This window comes from Hippichthys cyanospilos, chromosome 17 (assembly GCF_059441005.1).
Source record: "Hippichthys cyanospilos isolate Australia breed blue-spotted pipefish chromosome 17, RoL_Hcya_1.0, whole genome shotgun sequence".
Lineage (NCBI taxonomy): Eukaryota > Metazoa > Chordata > Actinopteri > Syngnathiformes > Syngnathidae > Hippichthys > Hippichthys cyanospilos.
In genome coordinates this window covers 13,823,983-13,846,318 of record NC_142385.1, presented here as the reverse complement: position 1 = coordinate 13,846,318, position 22,336 = coordinate 13,823,983, and the positions used below count along the sequence as shown (strand labels likewise).

General features: G+C 42.0%; 2 protein-coding genes and 1 long non-coding RNA gene across 8 annotated transcripts; 1 reads left to right on the top strand and 2 right to left on the bottom strand.

Annotated features, from left to right (window-relative positions):
* Window positions 1-53: 53 nt before the first annotated feature.
* On the bottom strand, window positions 54-4,921 carry cbx7b (chromobox homolog 7b). The gene is made up of 6 exons (XM_088439891.1): window positions 4,632-4,921; window positions 3,591-3,634; window positions 3,127-3,192; window positions 2,770-2,836; window positions 2,268-2,607; window positions 54-2,143 (listed from the first exon to the last, which is right to left on the bottom strand). The coding sequence occupies exons 1-6, from the start codon at window positions 4,698-4,700 to the stop codon at window positions 1,938-1,940; spliced, it is 792 nt and encodes a 263-aa protein (XP_088296017.1). The 5' UTR covers window positions 4,701-4,921; the 3' UTR covers window positions 54-1,937.
* LOC148409788 (uncharacterized) lies at window positions 976-13,043 on the top strand. Its single transcript, XR_015868502.1, has 6 exons — window positions 976-1,299; window positions 2,779-2,865; window positions 3,620-3,758; window positions 8,478-8,704; window positions 9,866-10,415; window positions 10,485-13,043. It is a non-coding gene; the product is annotated as an uncharacterized LOC148409788 (long non-coding RNA).
* On the bottom strand, window positions 7,676-22,325 carry josd1 (Josephin domain containing 1). Of its 6 annotated transcripts, none has more exons than XM_088439896.1 (6): window positions 22,307-22,325; window positions 13,183-13,289; window positions 10,260-10,815; window positions 10,069-10,197; window positions 8,490-8,684; window positions 7,676-7,875 (listed from the first exon to the last, which is right to left on the bottom strand). In XM_088439896.1, exons 3-6 carry the CDS (start codon window positions 10,559-10,561, stop codon window positions 7,776-7,778), a joined length of 726 nt encoding a protein of 241 aa, XP_088296022.1. In that variant the 5' UTR covers window positions 10,562-10,815; window positions 13,183-13,289; window positions 22,307-22,325; the 3' UTR covers window positions 7,676-7,775. The 6 variants fall into 6 exon arrangements, with proteins under 6 accessions (XP_088296022.1, XP_088296021.1, XP_088296020.1 ...); XM_088439895.1 differs by lacking the exon at window positions 22,307-22,325 and adding an exon at window positions 20,437-20,480; XM_088439894.1 differs by lacking the exon at window positions 22,307-22,325 and having other exon boundaries at window positions 13,183-13,361.
* Between the last annotated feature and the right edge of the window lie 11 nt (window positions 22,326-22,336).

Here is a 22,336-nt window from a genome sequence, read left to right as displayed (position 1 = left end):
AAGGAACAATCCGATGTGCCTCATCATTTGAAAAATACAGTATATACTCAAAATTGATGACCATGATCCACATTTAATGCATTATTATAACACGTCGCAGGTAATGTGCAGGTTAACATCACAAAGTGCAAAGGGGTGGAAAAGAGTCAATGGTAACTATGCCATCCATTTCTCACTTAGAAGAAGCGTGTTCCGTCACTTATATAACAATGTGGCGTCTCGGAAGAATTAATATACATTCTTTTGAAATGTAAGAAAAAAAAACATTACAAATACGCTTCCCCAATGTTCATATATTTTCACAAGCATCAGCTGCAGTCACACATACAAAAAATAAAGATGAAACGAGGCACTTCCAATCCCTTCCCGCCTGTCATCATCTCTTCATTTCTGAGCTTTTACTTGGAATTAACTTTGTATCACATTGTAGTGTTTTGAAATCTCATCATACTTTTTCACCGCACAAGGCCTGCTTGTACCCACACAATAATTAAGATTACAAAAACGGAGATGATGATGCTGCGTCATCAGTAAGTAAACGGCTTTGAGTACCTTAGGTACAAAAGCACATTTACCATTTATGATTGATGTGTATGCTAAACAACCGATAAGTTTAGAGTATTGTGTATGTTTGTGGTATTGACGTTATTTTGTTAAAAGAACACAAAAACCTTAATTAAGTCAGCTATTTTAAAGCAGTAAGTACACATCTTAACCTTGGAAATGGGCTGAGGGAGCGAGGACGGAAGACGTTATGTTTGAAACAGTTTAAATTTTTTAAACATAGTTGATGAAGAGAAGTCATTTATATATTTATTTTTGCTCCTAGTATTGTAACTGACCTCAGGCACAGTCGTACTCACTCCAGTACAGTAGGTGGCGGTCACGTACCTTTTCCTTAAGGTACTACCCGCTTAAAAACAATAGTTTTTAGACTGTAACGCCTGTGACGTCATTTTAGTGCGCTACTCTTTCGAAGCGCGTTCTTCGAAACCCAATTGCCGGAAGTGTTTTGCCAATGAGCATTGCGTTCAACTGTTAAACTATAAGTAAATAAAATTAAGCTATCATTTAGACTTTTTTTGTTACTTGGCATATTGCTTCTGACGGCGTGCTAGTATCAAAGGGAGTTCTAAGCTAATAAAAAAAGGGAGGACCCCTTGTATGTTAGCTTAAGGCTATTTAGCTAGCAAGACAGTCAACATGGATGGACGAATCTGGAAGGATTTACCAAGAGCAAAATAATGACTCCGTGTTCTGCATTTGACCAGTATACCGCGAGGGATGCTGGAGGATGAAGTAAGTTATTATTATTACTATTTTTTTTGTTTAAGGTGACAACCTTTCAGGAGTTTGATAGGGCTACGTTAGTGCGTTTGTAGTTATTTTGGTGCTAATCAAAATATGACGGCTTGGTAAAACGCTTTGGACAACATACATATGGAGGACATAACGTGCACCTCTTTTACCATTATTAACATATTGGACGTTTTTATTTCTTTATGGGGTGCATTTTGGATAAAAGTACAATAATATATAATTTTTAAATGTCATATTTGTTACCTTTTGTAAACTGCATGTGTAATGTTTAAAACTGGGTTTTAAAAATAGTCAGGGTGTTATTTAGGACACTTTGTACATCATCTGTAGTTCCTATATATAAATAAAACAGGCTTTGAACACCTACAATATGTTATTATGCTGACCAAGGTTTTTGCAGTGACTCATTGACAACTACGGTCATTAAAAAGTGCAAACATAGAGAACGGTACTCAACATCCTCATCTGTGACTGCTTGCTGATGGCTCATTGTCTTTCTCTTTTGCATCGCTAATTTTTCCACTGAATCCAAGTTCAGTCTGAGCCATCCCCTTTCAGCTCCCGTCCAAGCAAAGGGGAAGCGTCGATGATTAATTTGGAAATCTCAACTCCCATGCTCATACTTCCAGCCCCCACATTCGGAAGAAGCCCTGGGCCCCGCGCGCTTCTCGAAACGTCACAGTGAGAGCGTTAATGGTGACATCGGTGACAGTCACCTCTGCCGGGCCGACTACTGGCTTCCACACAGTTTCGCTCATCTCATCCTCCGTGAGCTCGTCGTGGCCAAAAGCCGCTGGGCTCCACATTGCAGCTCTCCTCTCTCCTACACCCGGACAAAAATAATCATCTTAAATAATACCTCAAGGCAGACAAAGAGTACTTTAGCCAGTTGTGTGCTGTGATGAATTTGACTTCCAATCTGATCACAAGCCAGCCCATAAGCATACCTGCACTCTTTTTTGTAGTATCATTAGTCTCTTCCTCCTCATCTTCAACAATATCACCTTCCTCCTCCTCTTCTTCTTCTCCCAGACTTTTCCAATCCTCCTCTACAGGACTTGCTAGCCTTGTGTTCAGGCATCTGCTCTGTGGCCTCGTCTTGCTGTAACGGGAAGACCTCCTCCACGCGATGTACGACGGGTCCTCCTCTTCCTCATCCTCCTCGTCTTCTTCCTCTTCTTCATCCTCCTCTGGGAGCAGTGAGCGGGTCAGGGAGAGACGTAGTCGGGGTTTGGGCACGTTTGTGGTCTTGTGGGCGCTGCGGAGGTCCATAGTGTACACTGTGTTCTGAATCCAGATTTAAAAAAAAAAAAAATATTAGCATTTTTCACAATCGTTAAAACATTCATCTATCTCTCGTTAAGATAAGACCAGGTCACTTCATACTCACAAAAAAAAAAAAACCAACAACTTTGTCAGGTTAAAAATATATGACGAATGAAATTTCACCTGTAACAGGAGTCGTTTGGCCTTGGATCTTTTCCTCCTGTGACCCAGAGTTTTGTCTCTCTGCTCTCTGAATAAACACAAGCACGATATTATCAGGTGAGAAACCATCCATTTAATAGGTCTTGTTCTCTTTTTGAGATGAATCGCTCTTAAAGATATATTTGAATTATGGTGCTCTAGGATCACTCAGTGGCATTAAAAACAACAACAAATAATAATACAATACTATATTGATAGATTTGGGGAAAATATATCATCCAAAAACAATTTGCATGACGGGCCTGTTCACATTCACACAGCTGAATAATAATGTGATCAAAATCTCCACAAGTTTCTAAACAATCTTTCTAGTCATACTTCTCTTCATAGGCTTGGACTAAACGCTGGTCCAGAATGTGTTCCTCTGGTTCCCATGTGCTGTACCTATCAAAAAAATAAAAACAATTCTTTTAGATGCCCCTTTAATCATTCGTGCAGTTATCAAAACGCTTATCACATGTTTTATTAGGAACAAATTGAAGTGTTCTTGAAAAAAACTCAAATCAAGTCACTGGCGCCTGCCGAAAAATGTTAAGCATCGCATGTAGACTCCACGAGATGAAAAAGCTTAACTATTGTTCAAATGGAGCTCCACAGCTCACTTCGACTTAGTTCTTGGCACCAAGATGCCACATGAGGGAGCCAAAAACAACAGATAGAAAAGTTTTTATTTGATTTCCATTCATATCCACCATTGTATGTAAAAAGCACATACTGTTTTCTTAATTGTACATTTCTTGCCAGATGTCTTCACTGAACATAATTCAAATGTAATAACTCACTTTGGGGGCCATCCTTTCCATTTTAACAGGTACTCCACATTTCCCTGCAGAGACAGAAGGTTTTGAAAGCAGCCACAGACAAAGCACTCAGACGCCTGTTACCATCCAACTGCTCTGACTTCTCCTCCAGCCAACATAAGACATTAAGCGTTCGTCATCATGCTTCCTGTAAGTAGTGACATCATCACTTCTTCAAGCTTTGCTTTTTCTTGGATTGAACTAACCAGTGATATTTTGGTGGAGGAACATTTTCTGATGGTGACTGAACTATTAGTTTCTGTTGATTACACCTAATTTTAATTTAAAAAAAATAAAATATGTGTAAAAAGTTTAACCTATTTATAAAATTAAAGGGATAGTCCATTTAATTAGGTATTTTCAGCAGTAAAAAAGTTAGTTGTTTTACATTTCATTTGATAACTTAATTATTTTTCATATAAAATAAATAATACCTTTAAAAACATATTGCTACTTGCTGTCTCCTGCAAATGACATCACCTGTGCGCGAAGCTCAGGTAACAGCCAATCGCGTCTCACCTGTTTGTCACGTGACGTTCACACGCGTCGATTGACTGGTTGCGTTTACAGTCGACAGCTAATGTCAACATTGTGTTTTTAAAAGTAGTAATCGGACATGAAAAAAAACATGTCAGCATATTATAGACATGATAACTTTTTAACTTTTTTATTTTTACTGCTGGTTGTCGGAGGAATGATTGGCTGGTGCTAGTGAAATCCAAGCGGGCTTGTTTACGGAGGCGGATACCGATTCTAGCGCCACGTGACAACATGTTGATTGGGAGGATATAAACATAACTAGGCAGACCACAACAGGCCCTAATCAAAAAAATCTCGGCCATCTGTTCGTGATCTCCTCGCGGTGGACATGCAATAAGCTGCTGCGCAAAAGCAAAACAATAACACCATCCTCTTTAAAGTCAATTAGATAACCGGCTCAAGCGTTTATTAGCATACGCTCAATAACATTTGCGCCAAGGTATTGCGGCGTAATCTCAAGGAAAGATTTGCGTGAACTGTTACCTTGCGAACTCTTTTCTTCATAATGGATTCCACGGCGAACACTTGCTCGCCGATAGCTGACAGCTCCATCAAGTACGCGCCTCGGACCTGCCGGGTAGAGGAAAAAAAAAAAAAAAACTACGCTGACGACAGCCGCTGAGCACCGCCACGCTTCATCCGCGGCCGCTGGGTGATGGCGGCAATACTTTGAGGCTCATTGAAATGCCACCAACTTGCCCACGTTGGACGTTTAGCGGTCGAAAAGAATCTGCGACACATCTGCACGCAGCACGGCGCAGCGCGACCCCGTCTCTCGCGGGAGCGCGCAATCCCCCCGCTAGGCCGCGTGCGCCCCCCAGTGGTCTCAATATGAACGCGCACGTCGTTTGGTACATCGCTTTCTTGCTTTTATTTTCATCTGTTATAATTGCTGCTACGAAAAGTCCATAAAATTTTATTCGTGGTGAATATCTATCTATTCAGGGGAAATTTCATCTATCTATCTATCTATCTATCTATCTATCTATCTATCTATCTATCTATCTATCTATCTCTCCATCCATCCATTCATCTATCCATCCAATAAGCCAAGCATGTATTTTGGAGCAATGGCCCATTTAATACACTCTCACTGCAGCTTTGACATAAAGTGCCATTATAAGCATTTGAAATGTATGCAAGAAAATAAAATCTCAAATAACATACAGTGATATATAGGATTTCTTTAAACTGGACATTATAATATGGATTTGCTCATAGCAAAGAAAGGAAACATGTTTTGCGACATCATGTGGCGTTGGATTAGGACAGAAAAACAATTCTGGTATAAAAATGAAAGCGTTGTAAATAAAACTCCTTGGCAGCGACAAGTGAAGACATCATTGCTCTTAAAAATTAGTGCTTTGGAATCCACACATGAAACTGCCCCCCCCCACCTTCCATGTAAACAAGTTAAGGCCAGTATTGTCCCAAAGACAATACTTTGAGCTGAATGATCTCAAAGCTACAATAGCAAATCTTTCAAAAGGCTCTTTTCAAAATTACACAACTGTATGGCTTTTTTTTTTTGGTATGATACTTTTTTTCCCATGGATGCATTTTTTTTTCCAACTCCCTCAACATTATTAGACCAAATCAAGACACATATTCCGTGAGGAGCTTGCAGAAGAGCTACAGTTGTGCGTCTGTGTGAGGTGACACATCAGCGTGTGTGCTCCAATTATCGTTAAGTATGGAAAAACCAAGTCATGACATGACTTCCAACATCAAGTTATTTATAGACGCTCAACTACTTGCTTGTGCTGAAGCTTTTGAGTGATACATGGAGGAATTGAAGTTGAAAAAAAAAAGGACAAATGTATATTTCATCATTGTCGGGCAGAATACACAGAAGTGATTTTGGAGATCCAAGATTTCCACCCAACAATGATGATATAACATTAAAAAAATCTAAATCATGATTACAGAGGAGAGTTGTTTGATTTAATGCGTAATACAGCAATTTTGCAGATTTTTTTAACCTATCCTGTTTTATGCTCAATAACATTTGCACCAACATGGCACCAGACTGTTAGACATTCATAAAATCAAGTTTTCCACATTTCAGCGTAATTTGCATTGAGTTCTCTTCATTTATATGTCCAAATGTAAAATACTGGATTTCGGATAACAATCGTGAATTTGTGAGAAACCGAAAGCTCTGGAACATGTAAGTAGAAATCCAAAGCCTATCATCTAACAATTGCAGCAATTAAATGGGCCAAAAAGTTAAGATGAGCCCACCCGATGAATTAGGAATTGGCTTTTCTTTATCCAGCAGATGCTCCTAAACTGTTCCCGAATTGACCCGACTGCCACTTTGAACGGTTAGCTAAATGTACGAGGAACAACTGTGGCGTATCATGCGTTGCCACTCATTTCAAACCAAAACATACACTGGATGACTTTGTGCATGAAAGTCATGTGCAAACAGTGTTCTGCCATTTTACAATTTGTCAAATGCTGTAATATACATTGCTTTCATATCCTTGATAAGGATCTTAAGGTCCACGCACTAGTAGAATTACCAGGCACCTGGATTAGAAAATCAGCAAAACCCGTAGAATGACTCTTACTAGTCACGCGTTTTTGTTTTGCCACTTTTGGCCTACTAGGATGCAATTAAGCCTTACAGTTAAACTATTGCGCTTCCTAACGCCACCACTAGGCCCAACAATGCATCAAGCGCTATTTGAGGATTTACTCAATACCTTGATGTCAGACTTTAGTTCTAGTACACTTTGTGCTTTGTTACTAGTGAGGCAAACACGTGCACTAGTTGACAACTACGACTAGCGATTTTTATTCTACTAATTTATATCTAGCACTTGAATAGTAATGGGAGCACGCATATCATTGATCATACAACTGTGGGGAAAAAAACAGCAAAAGTCTTTTGTAGTGCTTGGAGTTTTACTGAGGGCAAAGCATGTACTAGTACGTGGACCTCAGGTGTATTACATAAATGCTCAAATAGCTTGCCATAATATGACACTAGTTTAAGCGCCGGAATTACTGCTCTAGCATTATTTGCTGATTACAGCTTGAAAAGGATGCGACAGATACCAAAAATCTCTATTAGAGACTATGTGGTAGGCGTTGCATGCTTTCTTAAATCTTAAAAGTGTCGGGTCCACGGGACGGACTTTGGCGCGCGATCCAAAAAGTGACCTCAGGCAAGATGAAGCGAGCTAGACGTCGTCATGACAAAATGAACAAGGGCACGCTTTGGTGAAAGTGAAGGAACGTTCCCTCCTTGAAAGGACAGATGACCCAACGGGACATTTTGAGAGTTCTCCAGGGACTTTGGACACGAGGATATTTAAAAAAAAAAAAAAAAAGAACGGATCACAACAGACTGAAAAATAGTCAAGATATGTCATATTAAAAAAAGCAAGAGGCAAAACGGAATAATCTCTTATTTGAAGCAAAAAAACTGTCATCCACTTATCCTCCCTGGAAAGGGTTTGCTTTCCTCATTGCTTTGCTCAGCAATTCAGCTTGTAAACACAGCCCCCCCCCCCCCCCCCCCCCCCCCCAAAAAAAAAAAAAAAAAAAATCCACCAGTGAATAAATCTCAATCAAGCGCAGGGCGAGCGTGGTGGCTGCGATTGGCCGTTTGATCCCTCAGCTGTCGGAGCGCCACGTTTGTCGCGCCTCCACTTCCTCTGACACCACCAACAGAAGTTCACAGTTCTTCCCTCGCAGCTGCTGGCGGAGGAACTTCCTTGTTTCACAAGAAAACAGAACAGCCTCAGTTAAGAAAGCCAACTCGCGCTCCATTCCACGGTCAATTACAAAAACAAACAAAACATGTTCTAAAAGCATTACAAAAAACTATTTTTAATGTATCAAGCCACCAAACCACCCAAAAAAAATTTTCGTAATCACTTCTCTACATGCATCATAGCTGTGCTTCTCAAACCTTTTACTTTGCTCTTTCAAGTACCGTGTTCATTAAAAAAAATAGAGAAAAAAAAGCCAGGAATTGAAAATGTTGTATTACGTTTTTATATTGAAATGTCATTGTTATCTATTTGACAAAATACATTCAATTCAAAATATTTTAACTACATTATCCTAATGAAAACATGCTAATGATTTAGAATATGAGTAAGCAGTAGAATTTAAATGAACAACAAGAGAAACAATGTTAATGGATTGAGTTTGACACCTGTGATTTAGAATAAAGTAGTACTCTAAAATACAAAAATAAATTCTCGTCAAATAAATGCCAGGTACTTTAACATGCTAATACAAAAAAAAGGAATATAAATGCTATTATTAAAACAAAAATAATAACAACCTAACTAGGTTTTGTGTTAGCAGGGCGAGCCTCACCTGAGCTCATCTGGACTGCCGATGTTTTGGGGGCCACGCAGCTTGGAGTCCAAGTTGTAGTAGACCCCCGCCACCTCCCGGACTCCAATCCAGTGCTGGCGTTTGAGCGGCAGCCGCAGAGGTCCCCAGCGCAAATTGGACGGAACGTTGAGAATGAAGCCGGTCACGTTGGACAGCTCGATGCTGCCGACGTCCCTGAATGCAACACAAACGACGTTTGTATATTTTTCTCATCGTCTTCTCTCTTGAGCTGTTACGTTATTTACAGTCCTGTCAGTATATGGACACCCTTTCGCTGTCATCTGTCCATTTTTGGAAATGTACTCAAACTAATCATGTTACAAAGTTTCTTTACTTAGTTACTACTTGAATGCCGTCTCTTCCCAGACATTCTAGAATGCTTTCCTCATTTATGTGCAAACGATTTATTCATTCAAATCATATTCAAAAAGCAAAAATAACACAAAAATCTGTCAATTCTAAACATTGCTTTTGACTTTAAGCCTGTACAATGAATGTATTGAGCAATGTTGTGTTCAGTATGGATTTCAGATCATGAAACCACGACTCTAAAATGCAAACAACAAACTCCCAGCCATGATCAGTTATTAATGTTATCTTATTGATGCGATTAAACGTTACAGAAAAGCGGAACCAAATCCAGCTCTTGATCCATTCTTTTGTACTTGCTCTCAATTCGATTCTGCAAATGTACTTAATGTTTCGGCCACTGGATTGATTTGTTTTCCTGTCGAAACAATGAAGTTAATTATTGTCTCAAAAAATCCCTTTTGGCTCGGCCAGCCAATCAACAATACGGCTTTCCTGATAACGTTTTACAGGACGAAGCACAAAACGATATTTATCTTTATATATCAACCAGCAACCATTCGATATACATGAGACTGTCCAGATTAGGAAACTTGAGTCCCAAAGTGCTTTGCCTCACGTTCCCTTTCAGATTCTTGTTGAGTGAATGCAACAGATGGGAAGAACAAATCAAGCCGTGTATTAAGGCCACAGATATCCATGCAGTTTTTCGGGATTATTTCCGCGTTTTCAAACCATCAAATTGTACACGAGAGGAAACGTAATTATAAAATCATATATGGGGAAAATATGAACTTTTTTTTTCCATTGCGGACAACGGCTAAATTTGTATCTCTTTACATCGAGAGCATGAACGTCAAATAGTAAAGCGAATTCAACAAAAACGTTCAATCTTTCTTTGGTATAAATAACGGCAAATTAAATATCGAGCGATTGGTCTTAAATGATATTTACATTCAAGTTTAAAGTCTAAAGTTCTTGTGGACTGAGAGACATCTTTAGGCAGACATTCATTGTTTCCTCCACGGTTTCTGCTTTCACTTCAGAAATTTTGTGCGTGGTCATGTGACAGCCCGACTGCATCCAAGTGGCCAAATGGAGTCAGATGTCACTTGTTATGTTGGGATCGGCGACGCAGAAGTCATGTGACGGCGCTCGGGGCACAAGTTTCTCCGGCGGCCCAAAAGCAAGGACGTCCTTTGTTTTGAGTCCGCCATCGCAAGTTTCCTTCAATTCCCGCCTGACCCACCTCCTTTTATCCCACCACACCGCCTCGAAGCCTCGCGTCTGCAAGGCGGCCATGATGACGTTGACGTCGTAGTTCCCGTTTCCCAGCACGCTCTTCTTGTGGGGTGTCACCAGAGTGTTGGGGGAAAGCCTGCGCATCATACAAAAGAGCGTCAGCTAGCCAAAAAGCAATCGTGACAAAGGTCCCCCCACCTCTGGTAGATCTCCTGCAAGGTGTCCCTGCTGAAGGCCGACCCGTCCTGGAAGACGTTATTGAGCGCGTGCAGCGCGCACAGCTCCCGCCGCTGCTTCTCGTGGTAAATGGCGGATCTTCGAGGAAGTTGCGGCGTCATCAGCATGCTAGTGAAGGTGGGAATATCCTGTTGTTGCTCCTTTGCTCTTGCTGGTCCGCCACATTTCTGCTTGCTGACCTTCCAGGGCATGCATCCCAGCTCCTGAAGGCCGCCCTTGCTCTTTCCTTTCCACTCGCCGCCCCGATACGGCGTGCTGCCCATCCCGCGTCGTTGGCGCACCTTCAGGTAGCTACACGGGCATCGTGACAACCGTCGCCATAGTGACCACTCGGCTTGGATGAGAGCTTTTTTCTGTCGCTTCCTGATTGAAGCAGAGGTGAGGATTCGCGGCGTTATTGGAAAATTGGAAGAAAATCACGCCTCCTCCTCAGTGACGACGGTCTCCATCCTTGACGTGATTTTTCGCTTCTGCCAGCTCAGATTTTTTTTTTGTCCATCAGACTGCCAGACTTTCACTGTTAATGTGGCAAAGAAAACAAGTTAGAACGCCCGACACTTTACGACAAAATCTCGGTTTGTTTAGCAGAGCCGAGCACGAGAACGTAAACATCAGCAGCAGCTTCGGAGGAAGCTGTCTGCTCACTTAGCTAGCAACAACGGGCTCGCAAAGAAGCCCCCCAAAACACGCACGTTAGTCTTCCATCAACAGCACTAATATACCTCCAAAGCATCCGCGTCCAGATTGGAGGCAAGCCTTGACAACAACACGTTGGCTTGTCTTGTGCTCGCATGCGCGACGTGACAATGTTGTCTTGAGCAAACAACCCCCTAGCGCCTCCTCTTTTTTTTTTTCTCCTCCTAAATAACTTCTTCTTGGGGTGGCGACAACTTACCGAAAAACTCCAGTCCCCTCCCCCGGCCCCGCACGGTTTCGAGAGCTAAAAGCGAACTCTGTTGTTTTCCTCAAGGCAGTCGCGTCCTTTGTCTTTAGTCACTTTTCACCAAGTGGCTCCTCGGTGGTGGCTGCGTCTGTGCGCGCATGCGCACTGGGCCTCGCCCCGGCTCCATGTTGCCGTGACTGCGTGCGTCACTCAGACCGGGGCGGAAAGAAAAGTCAGCGAGCGGGGCCCAACCACACCTTTCCACCTTATTGTTTCAGTCTTATGACTCAATCAAAGTCCACATCTACGAAGTCTTTAAAAAAAACTGTTAAAGAGGAAGGCGAGACATTTTTTTTCCCTTTACGTTACGTTCTACGCGGCCCAACTAGCAAATATGGGAAATCCAGGTCCACAAATGAAACTCTCATGCCACAGTTTGGCTTTAGCCACAGGTGCTTCGCCTAAACCTGCTAACAAATGAGCTCGTTAAACTTTACCATTTGAGTAGAGGTACCTTTGGCTAAAGCAAACTGCGGGACGGGTTTTACTTTCTGGATGTGGGTTTCCCATCCCTGCCAACAAGTATGAACACGGTATTCTTGTGATTATTGCAGTTTAGAATATAAATAAAGCAAAATGCAACGGTTAAAAATAAAAATCCATCTCATTTGGGTGACCATTTTGACAGTTGACTGAATGACGTCAGTTTAACAGCAGGTAACAACCAATCAGCTTTTGAATGTCATAACCAAACTCAGTAAATGGTAAACGTTCACATTAATGTTAGCGTCTTTAAAATGCTGGGATATTTGAGCAATAGTTTTTTTTTTATAAAAATGATAAATATATAATATAAATAAATGTATAGTAGCCTTTTTTAAATTAAAAAAAAAAACTTTTTTTTAAAGGACTCTCACATAAACCATGTTAAGCATCAAAGAAAACTAGGCATTTATTTCCTTATACTTCCTTTTAATTAAATTAAACATGATGCCATGTTTCAAGAATGTCACAAAACGAGCTGACCGTTGTTTCGCCTAAACCGTCCGATTCCTTCCGGTAAATAAAATGACCATCACGTGGGGACTTTCCAAAAGTCCTGCCTTCAAAAGCATCATCATCATGTGAGCATGTAACTTTAAAGTTGCATTTCAGCTGTCTTCCCTCATAAAATAAAAGCGAAGTGCAAGGCTTCTCTTGTTTCCCTTTTCTGTGTGGCTAATCGTCCTAGCAATGCGCTGTGAAACTGTTGGAATGTTATCTCCGACATGACGCATCTTTCCCACTCTCCTCGCCTCACGCAACCCTAAAAAGACAATGTCATGCAGGGGGGGAATGAAACTCTTTAAAAATAGATGGATTTTGTGGAAATATCTTCCTGCAGATTATATTAAATTGCAGAAAAGTGATAATGCGTTCATTTTAACATGTTTTATTTTATGCAGTGATTTTTTTCTGTATTGTGCGGTTTGAATAAAAATCTCTTAATCAGTCACGCTGAAGTAAATATGAAACGTTTTACCCGTATTCAACCAAACAATATCAATTTAAAAGACACAAACTCAATTCAAGTGATTGCGAGGGACTCGCGAATGGTTAATGAGGATTAGGCTCCCTCTAGTGGTTGTTTGCATACATTTCTTTTTCGAAGACGGGACAGTCTAAAAACTAGGCGCGCAGTTGCGAACAATTGCCAGCAACGTCTGAAATAATCGGAGCGATCGTCACAATAGTTTGAATTTTCAAACGGTTGGGATTCCACGTCGACGTTTTAGTGAGCGTCTATGGAGGCATTTCTCATACTGACCAGGAGATGGCGACAAAAGAACGTGTAAAAGTAATACAAATTGAAAACACTGAAAATCTAGCACTTCAAATCAGACGTTTCTTTTAAATTGTGTTTGTATAACTTAATACACAATATAATAATGAAACAGGCCTTGACAAAAAAATAATGATGGTTTGTATGGTGTGTGCGGGAACTGGTTGAAAAGTGCTCACCTGTCTGTAATAAGTTGCAGAACCGACGCAGTCTACCAATCAAAAGCCAGCCTTCTTCTTCTCCTGTTTTTTTAAGTGCCCTTTGCACACTAGCGCCATCCGGGGACCTGTCATGATTAAATTAATGAAGTATTTTTTTTATTATCATTTCTTCAATTGTTTTTCCACACATTGATAATCAATCTGATTTAAAAAAATCACAATGTTTATTCCCTTTTTCTTCAGGTTAAAATGTTTAACCCTTGTGTGGTATTTTGTTGATTTTTGATTGGACAAAAACCGCACAAGAGTTAAGATATTGGTGCTTCTGTGTTATATTTCCAGGTAAATTTACATTTATGATTATTTAATGGTTTCATATATTTCCAGCATGAAACTATTCCGTTGTTAAAAATGCCTCTAGTTCAAACAACGATTGACATTTTTTAAAACGTCAGTTACTTTGATACACTTTTAAGTGATTTTTTTCAGTTTCAGACTAACCTGTAACCTGTATAAACCCTGTAAGAACTTGTATAGTTAATATTTGTATTATTTTTTATTTTCGTTACTGTTAAAAAATCTATACATGTATATATTATGATCATATTTATAGTCATTGTGGCAAATTTGGATTTCATGCATTTCCTCCTACTAAAAGCCTCGGAGTCCCGTTGCCCTTGGCCAAGCGAAGACGTCGCACGCACGTCAAGACCAACTGCATCCACCCGAGCGTGAGACTCCGCCCATTCGCTGCCTTTGATGAAATTACGTGCAAAATGAGATTTAGCGGGCGCTCCCTCTGTGCAAGCAGAAAGCGTTTCTTTCACTCACATGTTTGTCATCACATTCAGAGTATTCAAGATATTCAAGTACATGGATTTACAGATATAAATGTGTGTATTGTGTTCAGCATGCAAGTGTTGCATATTGACAATGCGTGTCTTCATCATTCGTCGTGATCAAACTTGTGATGTCAGAAGCGTGTGTGAAACTGGTAAACCATGAAAAGTAGGACATTTGTGGCGTATTTGCAAACAGCATAAAAAAATTGCAATTGAACCCCTCTGTGTTGTTCCTGTTTGCCCTAATAAGGAAATAAACACGCCTCTTTCATTACCAAGGGAATGATCTGTTTTCAAGGAAAAAGACCATAGAGTAAGTTGTTATTTTTTTAAATAAGTGAAAACTACCACGCAATGATGCAATTACTTTTTATACTATTCACAATATATACTAAGGCTTTCATTTATTTTTCCTAATAAAAAATCAAATGTAAAGTATTTTTTCCTCAAAATACGGACATGTATATTACTTATTAAACAGTCAATTTTCATAAAAAAATTTTTAACAAAAAAGTGACCATGTATGAGTGGGAACGTTTTTTTTTTCTAAAAACAAAAAAACGAACCAAAAAAAAAGTTCTGTTTTCAAAAATGTGTTTGTAAAACAAATAAATCATATACAATGAATGACTACACGTATTGATTTTTTTTTTCTTAACCAACCAGGAATTTTTTCTAAATAAAAAAAAAACATCAGCATTGTAAAAAAAAAAATAAAACGACAGGTTATAGTCAGGCTTCTTTTCACCCAAAAAAATGACTGTCAATAGTTAGGCTTTTTCATGAAAAACGACAATCTATAGTAAGGCTTTTTCTTTGCAAAAACCGACAGTCTATAGTCAGGCTTTTTTTTTTTCCGCAAGGCTTTTTTTTCCACAGAAAAACAACAGTCTATAGTAAGGCTTTTTTTTTTTTTTGCAAAAAAACGACAGTCTATAGTAAGGCTTTTTTTTCACAGAAAAACAACAGTCTATAATAAGGCTTTTTTTCGCAAAAAAACGACAGTCTATAGTAAGGCTTTTTTTTCGCGAAAAAGTAGAATTTTTTAAAATGAATTTAATTGAAAAAAATCGTACATTATTATCCTTAAGTTGCATTTCAAAGCAAATACGCCTCGTTGTCCCAAATGTCATCTGGAAACCAAACAAATCACAGTAGCGTGAAAATTAGGCGTAGGCGTGGCGAGTGATGGAGTGCGTTTCGACGTCAAGCCCAAGCCCCGCCCGAGCCTTTTCATTCATTGGCCGCTCGGAGGAAGGAAGAGCGTCCTCGTCCGCTGACAGCAGGAAACGCCGCCGCCTGGCGGGATGCGCCGTGTCAGAACATGCGACCTCACCTTGGGTGGAAACGGTCACCAAACGGTCACCGATACCCCGCCCACCAAGAGAATGCAATAAAAAAAAAAAACACACACACTTTCTCACACATATTCTAGGGTTTGTTATTTTACAGTAGGAATGATTATTTTTTCATGTTACTGAGGCAAAGATTCTTGATTTACGCTTTTGCACAGCTGGACTAAAATCTGGAATTCGGTCCCCACAATCCAGCAAAAACAAAATGCACACACACAGGTACACAAGTGGGGGTTTACAGTCCAAGTGGAGACATCTCATTGAAAAAACGCATTCCCGAGCCCCCGACCTGAACAACCGCAGATTGTCAAGAGCCTTACCCGAATCTCAAACAAAATCAAGTTGAAACGTGCGCTCTAAAAGCTAGTCTTAATGGGGTCCGCCAAAGGGTTCCCAGCATGCAGCAAAAACAAACGCGCGCACGCAGGCACGTACACACGCATGCATACAGTGAATGTCAGACATGTTTAAAAGGAGGTTGGGGTGTATTTATACATTGCGAGCCCATCCGAGCCCACGTGCTTGGGATGCTCCGGGTGTTGGCAAAAGCGGGCGAGCGAATAGAGCGGCGGCATTCCTTTGCTAATGCTAACGCTAGCTCCGCTTTCCCACAACCATGCAAACGAGCGTCAGGGCCTTGAACTTTCAGCCGCACCATTAACGTGAACGAAAATAATGGCCTTATAATCCGAAGTTTGACTTTAAACCCGTATTTGTACGTAATACTAGCTTGAAACACTCATAAAACCACATATCAATTATTAAAAATAAAATTGAAAACCCTGAAATCTTGATTTCAAATTGTAACCAAAAGTGGAAACCACGAACGTTTCAACGACATCCCAAAAGAAAGTCTGCTAAAAAACGTCTTTACGCCGGGGCGGGCGTAGGGTCGTAAAATTAGCGTTTCCATCGTCTCGTCTCAAACGGAGACGTCGTAAAAAAGAGAATGGCGCCCGCTCGCAAAGCATTTACGGCGCCGTCACGTGATAACGTGGGCTTTTGTCGCACAGCGGCAAATGCGTGGCGGCGACGGGTTCCACCCGTGAACCGCAGGGGGCGACGGGGCGCTCGGATTTCTTTGCGTCCTCGTTGGATTCCCTCCCGACGCCTCCCCCTCCCGAGCGGCGTCCCGTCTGCGGCGCTGACGTCACTCAAAGGTTCCGTCGGGCCCCCGCCTCCAGCGTGAGGCGGGCCGGTGCGCGCAGGCGGGATTGTGGCACCGGCGGCACAGTGAGTGCAAACGCGGCGCCGCCGACTCTGAAGCGGCGGAAGAAATCAGCTCGTAAAAAATGCGCCTGACATGACGCCTTAGCTATAAAATGACTGGTAATTACCGGCGTTTCCTCGCTCGCTGACACTCAACTGGAGAGTGCGCAGTATATATATATATATATATATATATATATATATATATATATATATATATATATATATATATATACTCATATATAATAAATATATGCGCAGATGCGCAAAGCCACGCCTCTTTCATTTCTGGTTGAGGACAGCGGCGTGTCGCTTGAGGTGCGCGGTAGCTAATGTTTTGTCTGGTGAGTTAACACGCGGCGGCGGGGCGGGGCGGGGCGGGGCTCCCGGGACGCGCCTGCGGTTAGCGGCTTGGCCCCCAAGAGCCAAAAGGCTTCCAAGTCGGGCCGGGCCGGACCGCGCGAGCGCGGGTCGCCCTTTGAAAGGAGCGCCGCCGGCGGAGCGCGGACTGGCCGGGATATGTCAAATTTCCTGACGGTTAGCCGCAGGGCTTCCCCCCGAGTCCATGACATCACGCTTGGGCCGCGCTCGGACTTTTTGGCGGTTTGGCGGCCGCCGCGGGCGCGGTGCCGTTTTCGAGTTTTAGATTCCCTCGCTGACCTTGGCGGAGTCGCTTTGAGGTCAACGGGCATTCCCAGCTGCCGCGGGACATCTCGCGCGCACGCACACACACACAAGCTGCTGCGAGCGCCTCTCACGTGGCTCCCGCACCTGACAAAATGAAAGCGGGGCTGAATTCCACACTCGGATCTCAGGACACACAACCAATAAAATTCACATTCACAAATACGGACAATGTAAAGCGGGAGTTGTCCAGTCCGGTCCTCGAGAGCCACGATCCAGCCGGTTTTTCATTTTTTCCCCCTCAACAGGCACGCTTTCTTCAAACCATCTTGGTCAGCAAAGACATCGACAAGTATCGATTTAATGCTCAAGTATATGGAAAATAATGTCCTTAATGTACTTAAGTAGAAATTTAATACTTAAGAATCCAGGATTTAACATCCAGACTCTTAAAAAAAAACGTGAAAATATGCCTCGGGTATTCAATGGGTAGATATAGAAAATAAAAAACTTGACTGCAGCTGGAAAAGAATATACCTCTTGCACACTTTGAGAGCACCACTGCACCATCTAATGGCATAGATGTGCAATTACTTAAAAAAAACATGAAAATATGCCTCTGGTATTGAATGGGTTAATCATTCATTAGATTTAGGGGACAAAAAACTTGACTGCAGCTGGAAAACCATATACCTCACACAGACTTTGAGAGCACCATGGCACCATCTAGTGGCGTAGATGTGCAATTACTTAAAAAAGTGAAAATATGCCTCCGGTATTGAACGGGTTAATCATTCATTAGAATCGAAAATAAAAAACCATGACTGCAGCTGGAAAAGAATATACCTCCCGCACACTTTGAGAGCACCACTGCACCATCTAGTGGCAGGGATGTGCAATTACACCCAACGGTACAAAAGCAAAGCCAGTGGCATTATTTGAGAAGGTCTCATTTGAAGTGACGGATGAAGCTCAAGTGGGACGTCTTTGTCCACCCAGGACGGTCCAGTTCAAGATTCCAAGACGCTAACTTCTCGCGGAGCGCGTTGCGGAGCCGACGGGCCCGGGGCGGGGCCGCGGAGAGCGGCCTTCGGCGCTTCGACAAAGGCCTCGTTCTCCTCGGCTCCCAGATTTGGGAAGCGGGGGGACAATCCCGGCACTTGTGCGGGACGGCCGGCATGCTCGGGCCGGGGGTTGGAAAATGCCCGAGCAAACAAAAAGGCCTTGGTTCCAAATGCCTCCGGGCCGCCTCGCGCACAAACGCCGCGTCTTAACCTCCCGCCCTTCTGCCTTTTGTTGGGGACGAAGGAATTTCGCCGGCGCGCCGCAAACGCGTCTATTTGGGTGCGGCGTCAAAAGCGGAGAAGCGGCGTGTCCCGCGTGCCCGCCGCCGCATCCGACACCTTACGGCGCGCACTTTAGCCTTTGGCGGCGCGCAAAGGCGGGCGGGAATGCGTCGGGAGCAGCTGTTTGTGTCGGGTTTAGGTGTCGCGCGTAGCTCGCGCCGCTCGGGTTCCAGCCGTTGGACATGGATCCGGATTAGGGATGGACATTTCAACGCGTTTCCATCATTGAGGCCTTCATTTTTTGGAAAGCATTAGTCCAACTCCTTGATCTTACGTCAATCTATTGATCGTACGTCAAAAGCGCTTCACGTCAAAGGGAAAGCATCTAAAGAAGACACTAGGGAGCTGAAATTTCACCCAGGTGATGACATGACCAATTTCAACTGGCTATAATATCCTCAGAATTATGATGATCAAAATATGACCAAAAACATAGTACAAAGCGCAGTATTCTTTCACATCAAAGGGAGCTGAAATTTCACCCAGGTGATGACAACATGTCAATTTTCAACTGGCTATATTATCCTCAGAATTATGATGATCTAAATATTGTACAAAGTGCAGTATTCGTTCACATCGAAGGGAGCTGAAATTCCACCCAGGTGATCACAACATGTCAAATTTCAACTGGCTAAAATATCACGAGAATGATGTGGAAGAAATTGACCCAAAAATGATCAATTGGCCAATCCTTTGATCTTTTCATCATTAAAAATTTCACATCAACGGGAAGGCATTGAAAGAAGACACTCGGGAGCTGAAATTTCACCCAGATGACGACAACATGTCAAATTTCAACTGGCTAAAATATCATGAGATTAATGTGGAAGACAATGTCCAAAAAAATTATCAAAATATTGCACAATGTGCAGTATTTTTGGCATTTCACATCAAAGGGGAAGCATTGAAAGAAGACACAAGGGAGCTGAAATTTCACCCAGATTGTGACATCAAATATCAACTGGCTAAAATATCACGGAAATGAAGATAATTACATCAAAGGCATTTCACATCAAAGGGCAAGCATCTAAAGAAGACACAAGGGAGCTGAAATTTCACCCAGATTGTGAAGTCAAATTTCAACTGGCTAAAATCTCACGGAAATGAAGATGATTACATCAAAGGCATTTCACATCAAAGAGCTAGCATCCTAAGAAGACACTAGGGAGCTGAAATTTCACCCAGATTGTGAAGTCAAATTTCAACCGGCTAAAATATCACGGAAATGAAGATAATTACATCAAAGGCATTTCACATCAAAGAGCTAGCATCCTAAGAAGACACTAGGGAGCTGAAATTTCACCCAGATTGTGACATCAAATATCAACTGGCTAAAATATCCCAGAAATGAAGATGATTACATCAAAGGCATTTCACATCAAAGGGCTAGCATCCTCAGAAGACACTAGGGAGCTGAAATTTCACCCAGATTGTGACATCAAATATCAACTGGCTAAAATAGCACGGAAATGAAGATAATTACATCAAAGGCATTTCACGTCAAAGGGCAAGCATCTAAAGAAGACACCAGGGAGCTGAAATTTCAACTGTAGGACGCACCCGTACTTTAAGCCTTCATTTTTGGGGAAAAAAAAAAAGTTCGTCTTACATTTGGGAAATTACGGTACCAAATTTAAGGAACGAAAAAGGTCTATAATTGCAACAAACAGAAAAGCGGGGATCACCCATAAAATGGGAGGTGCGGCTTAATGAACATGGTGAGCCCAAGGGGGCGTGGCCAGTGAAGTCTGAGACTAAGTGGCTTCTCATAGAGACCCCGAGCGCAGCGCTTGAGTTGCGGGGCAACCGGCCGCACTCACAGGAGAATCTCCCCCCCCCCCCCCCCATACTAAATCTTTCACTTGACTTTTTTTGTTCCCGCCGGCTTTTAATCACCTTGCGCTGGCCGCTGCCGTGGCCTCAGCGCACTTTTTCTATGTCCTCTGCGCACAAAGAGGCTTCTGTGGGTGCGCGCGCGGCAGAGGTTGCGCAGCTGGACGCTACGTTCGCTTGACCTCCATCCTGGCTCCACACTCTGCAAAAAATCACTTCCTGTTTTGATTTTTCAGAAGAAATTGGATATAATTGGATAAAAAAAAGTTCAAGTCGGCCATTGTTTTGAAGCAGCCTTTTTGAGTTCACTCTTAAGTCTTAAACTTAAAAGTCTATTGTGGACCGGACGGAAAAAATCGTGAGAAATATTTACCTTTAAAATATGGTGATGATGCACTTTAAAAAAAACAACATATTATTAATTAGATCTTGGATACAGTTCAAAACAGTGCAGGCACAGCATCATTATTAATCATAAAACATTAACTGTACTAAAAATGATAAACGTATTGAAAACAAATCAGCTAATTTTTATACTTTACATTACAAAATCAGATTAAAGCCGTTTCTTTAGTACTTTATTCATAAAACTAATACTTGAATTACTTTTGGTACTTTACTACTTAAAGCTAGACTTTTTACTACCTAAATTGATGACTTTATTACTGAAGTAATTTTAATCGTTAAAATACGAATATATTTAGTATCTGAATTAATTGATTACTTTAGTAATGATTCATTAGAGTAATTCATTGCTTTTGGTGCTTTAGTGCCTAAAATAAGCACTTCAAATTGTGATTATTTAAAGAAAAAAAATGGCTACATCAAGGCTTTTTGTTAAAAGTGAATTGATGAATTGGGATTTTTTTTTTATGCTAGTAACAGTGTTTATCAACAAACCAGTTTTTTTTTTTTTTTTTTTTTTTTTTTACGTTTTGTGGAGCCATGCGAAAATGTAGCACATGTCGCGGGCCGCACAATCGTGGCCGGCGGGCCGCAAATGGCCCCCCGGGCCGTATTTTGGTCACCTCTGATGATGTTAGTTTTCAATGTATTTAGAGCTAGCCATTTTAAGACGCTTCTTTAGCCAAACATTCGGGATTAATTACTTGATTACTTACTTGAACTGAATGTCTGGATTCTTAAAAAGAAAAGTAAAATGACATCTTTGTGTTTATATATTTCATACAGTATATATATGTAAAATATGCAATAAAGGGATTTTGGAAGCCCCTGATAGGCATGGCTATTTTTTTCCATGTTTCCTATGAAACTTTGTCGCGTTCTCCAAAAGCGACTCTCAGGCGTGCTGACGACGGCCGACGAGATGGTAGATGTCGCACGTGGCAACCGAGCATGTTTGGGAGCCGTTGCCCGGCAACGGCACAGACCCCATTGTCTTGCGCGCTGGCCACTCTTGACAGGAAGTAGACAGACAAGCGTGTTGTTTCAAAAGTCCTTCCCGTCGCCTTGCACCGTTTCAATCGTGTATTTGATGCCGCAGAATGAGTTACACTGGGGCGGACACAACCCCCCCCCCCCCCCCCCCCCGCCCCCCCCCCCCCAGCTATGAAATGAAGGCTCCCGCTTGCGGGCGTCCCGAGTGGGCCGAGGGGACATGAATGCCGGGCTTTGTCCGCCCCGTGGTCATCACATTCCATCGGAGGCACTGTGTCCAGCGCAGCGGAGCGGAGGAGAGGCCGCGACCATGACGGGTGGGGGAGGGGGGGGGGGGGGGGGGGACTGTCCAGACTCTAACATATGACTCTGTGACATTTATTTACTTACTCGCTCGGTGTGCTAGTGACAGCTTCCATGCTAGTTAGCAAGGCGGCGCTAATGGCGGATAGCTTTCTCGTCATGTTTTTTTTTTTTAGGACTATGAGGGAAAATTGCAATCAATAAAAACAATAAATAAAACTGGCTTGCTTACCATAGCATCTTGGAAAAAAAAGATCCCTGC

Excerpts from the sequence above, each read along its gene's own strand:
- cbx7b (XM_088439891.1), bottom strand. The coding sequence starts at position 4,700 with ATGGAGCTGTCAGCTATCGGCGAGCAAGTGTTCGCCGTGGAATCCATT. Across the intron at positions 3,635-4,631 it reads TGAAGAAAAGAGTTCGCAAG|GGAAATGTGGAGTACCTGTT; the intron begins GTAACAGTTCAC and ends CTGTCTCTGCAG. Across the intron at positions 3,193-3,590 it reads TGGAAAGGATGGCCCCCAAA|GTACAGCACATGGGAACCAG; the intron begins GTGAGTTATTAC and ends TTTTTTTGATAG.
- josd1 (XM_088439896.1), bottom strand. The coding sequence starts at position 10,561 with ATGGGCAGCACGCCGTATCGGGGCGGCGAGTGGAAAGGAAAGAGCAAG. Across the intron at positions 10,198-10,259 it reads TTGCAGGAGATCTACCAGAG|GCTTTCCCCCAACACTCTGG; the intron begins GTGGGGGGACCT and ends TATGATGCGCAG. Across the intron at positions 7,876-8,489 it reads GGCAGTCCAGATGAGCTCAG|GAAGTTCCTCCGCCAGCAGC; the intron begins GTGAGGCTCGCC and ends TTGTGAAACAAG.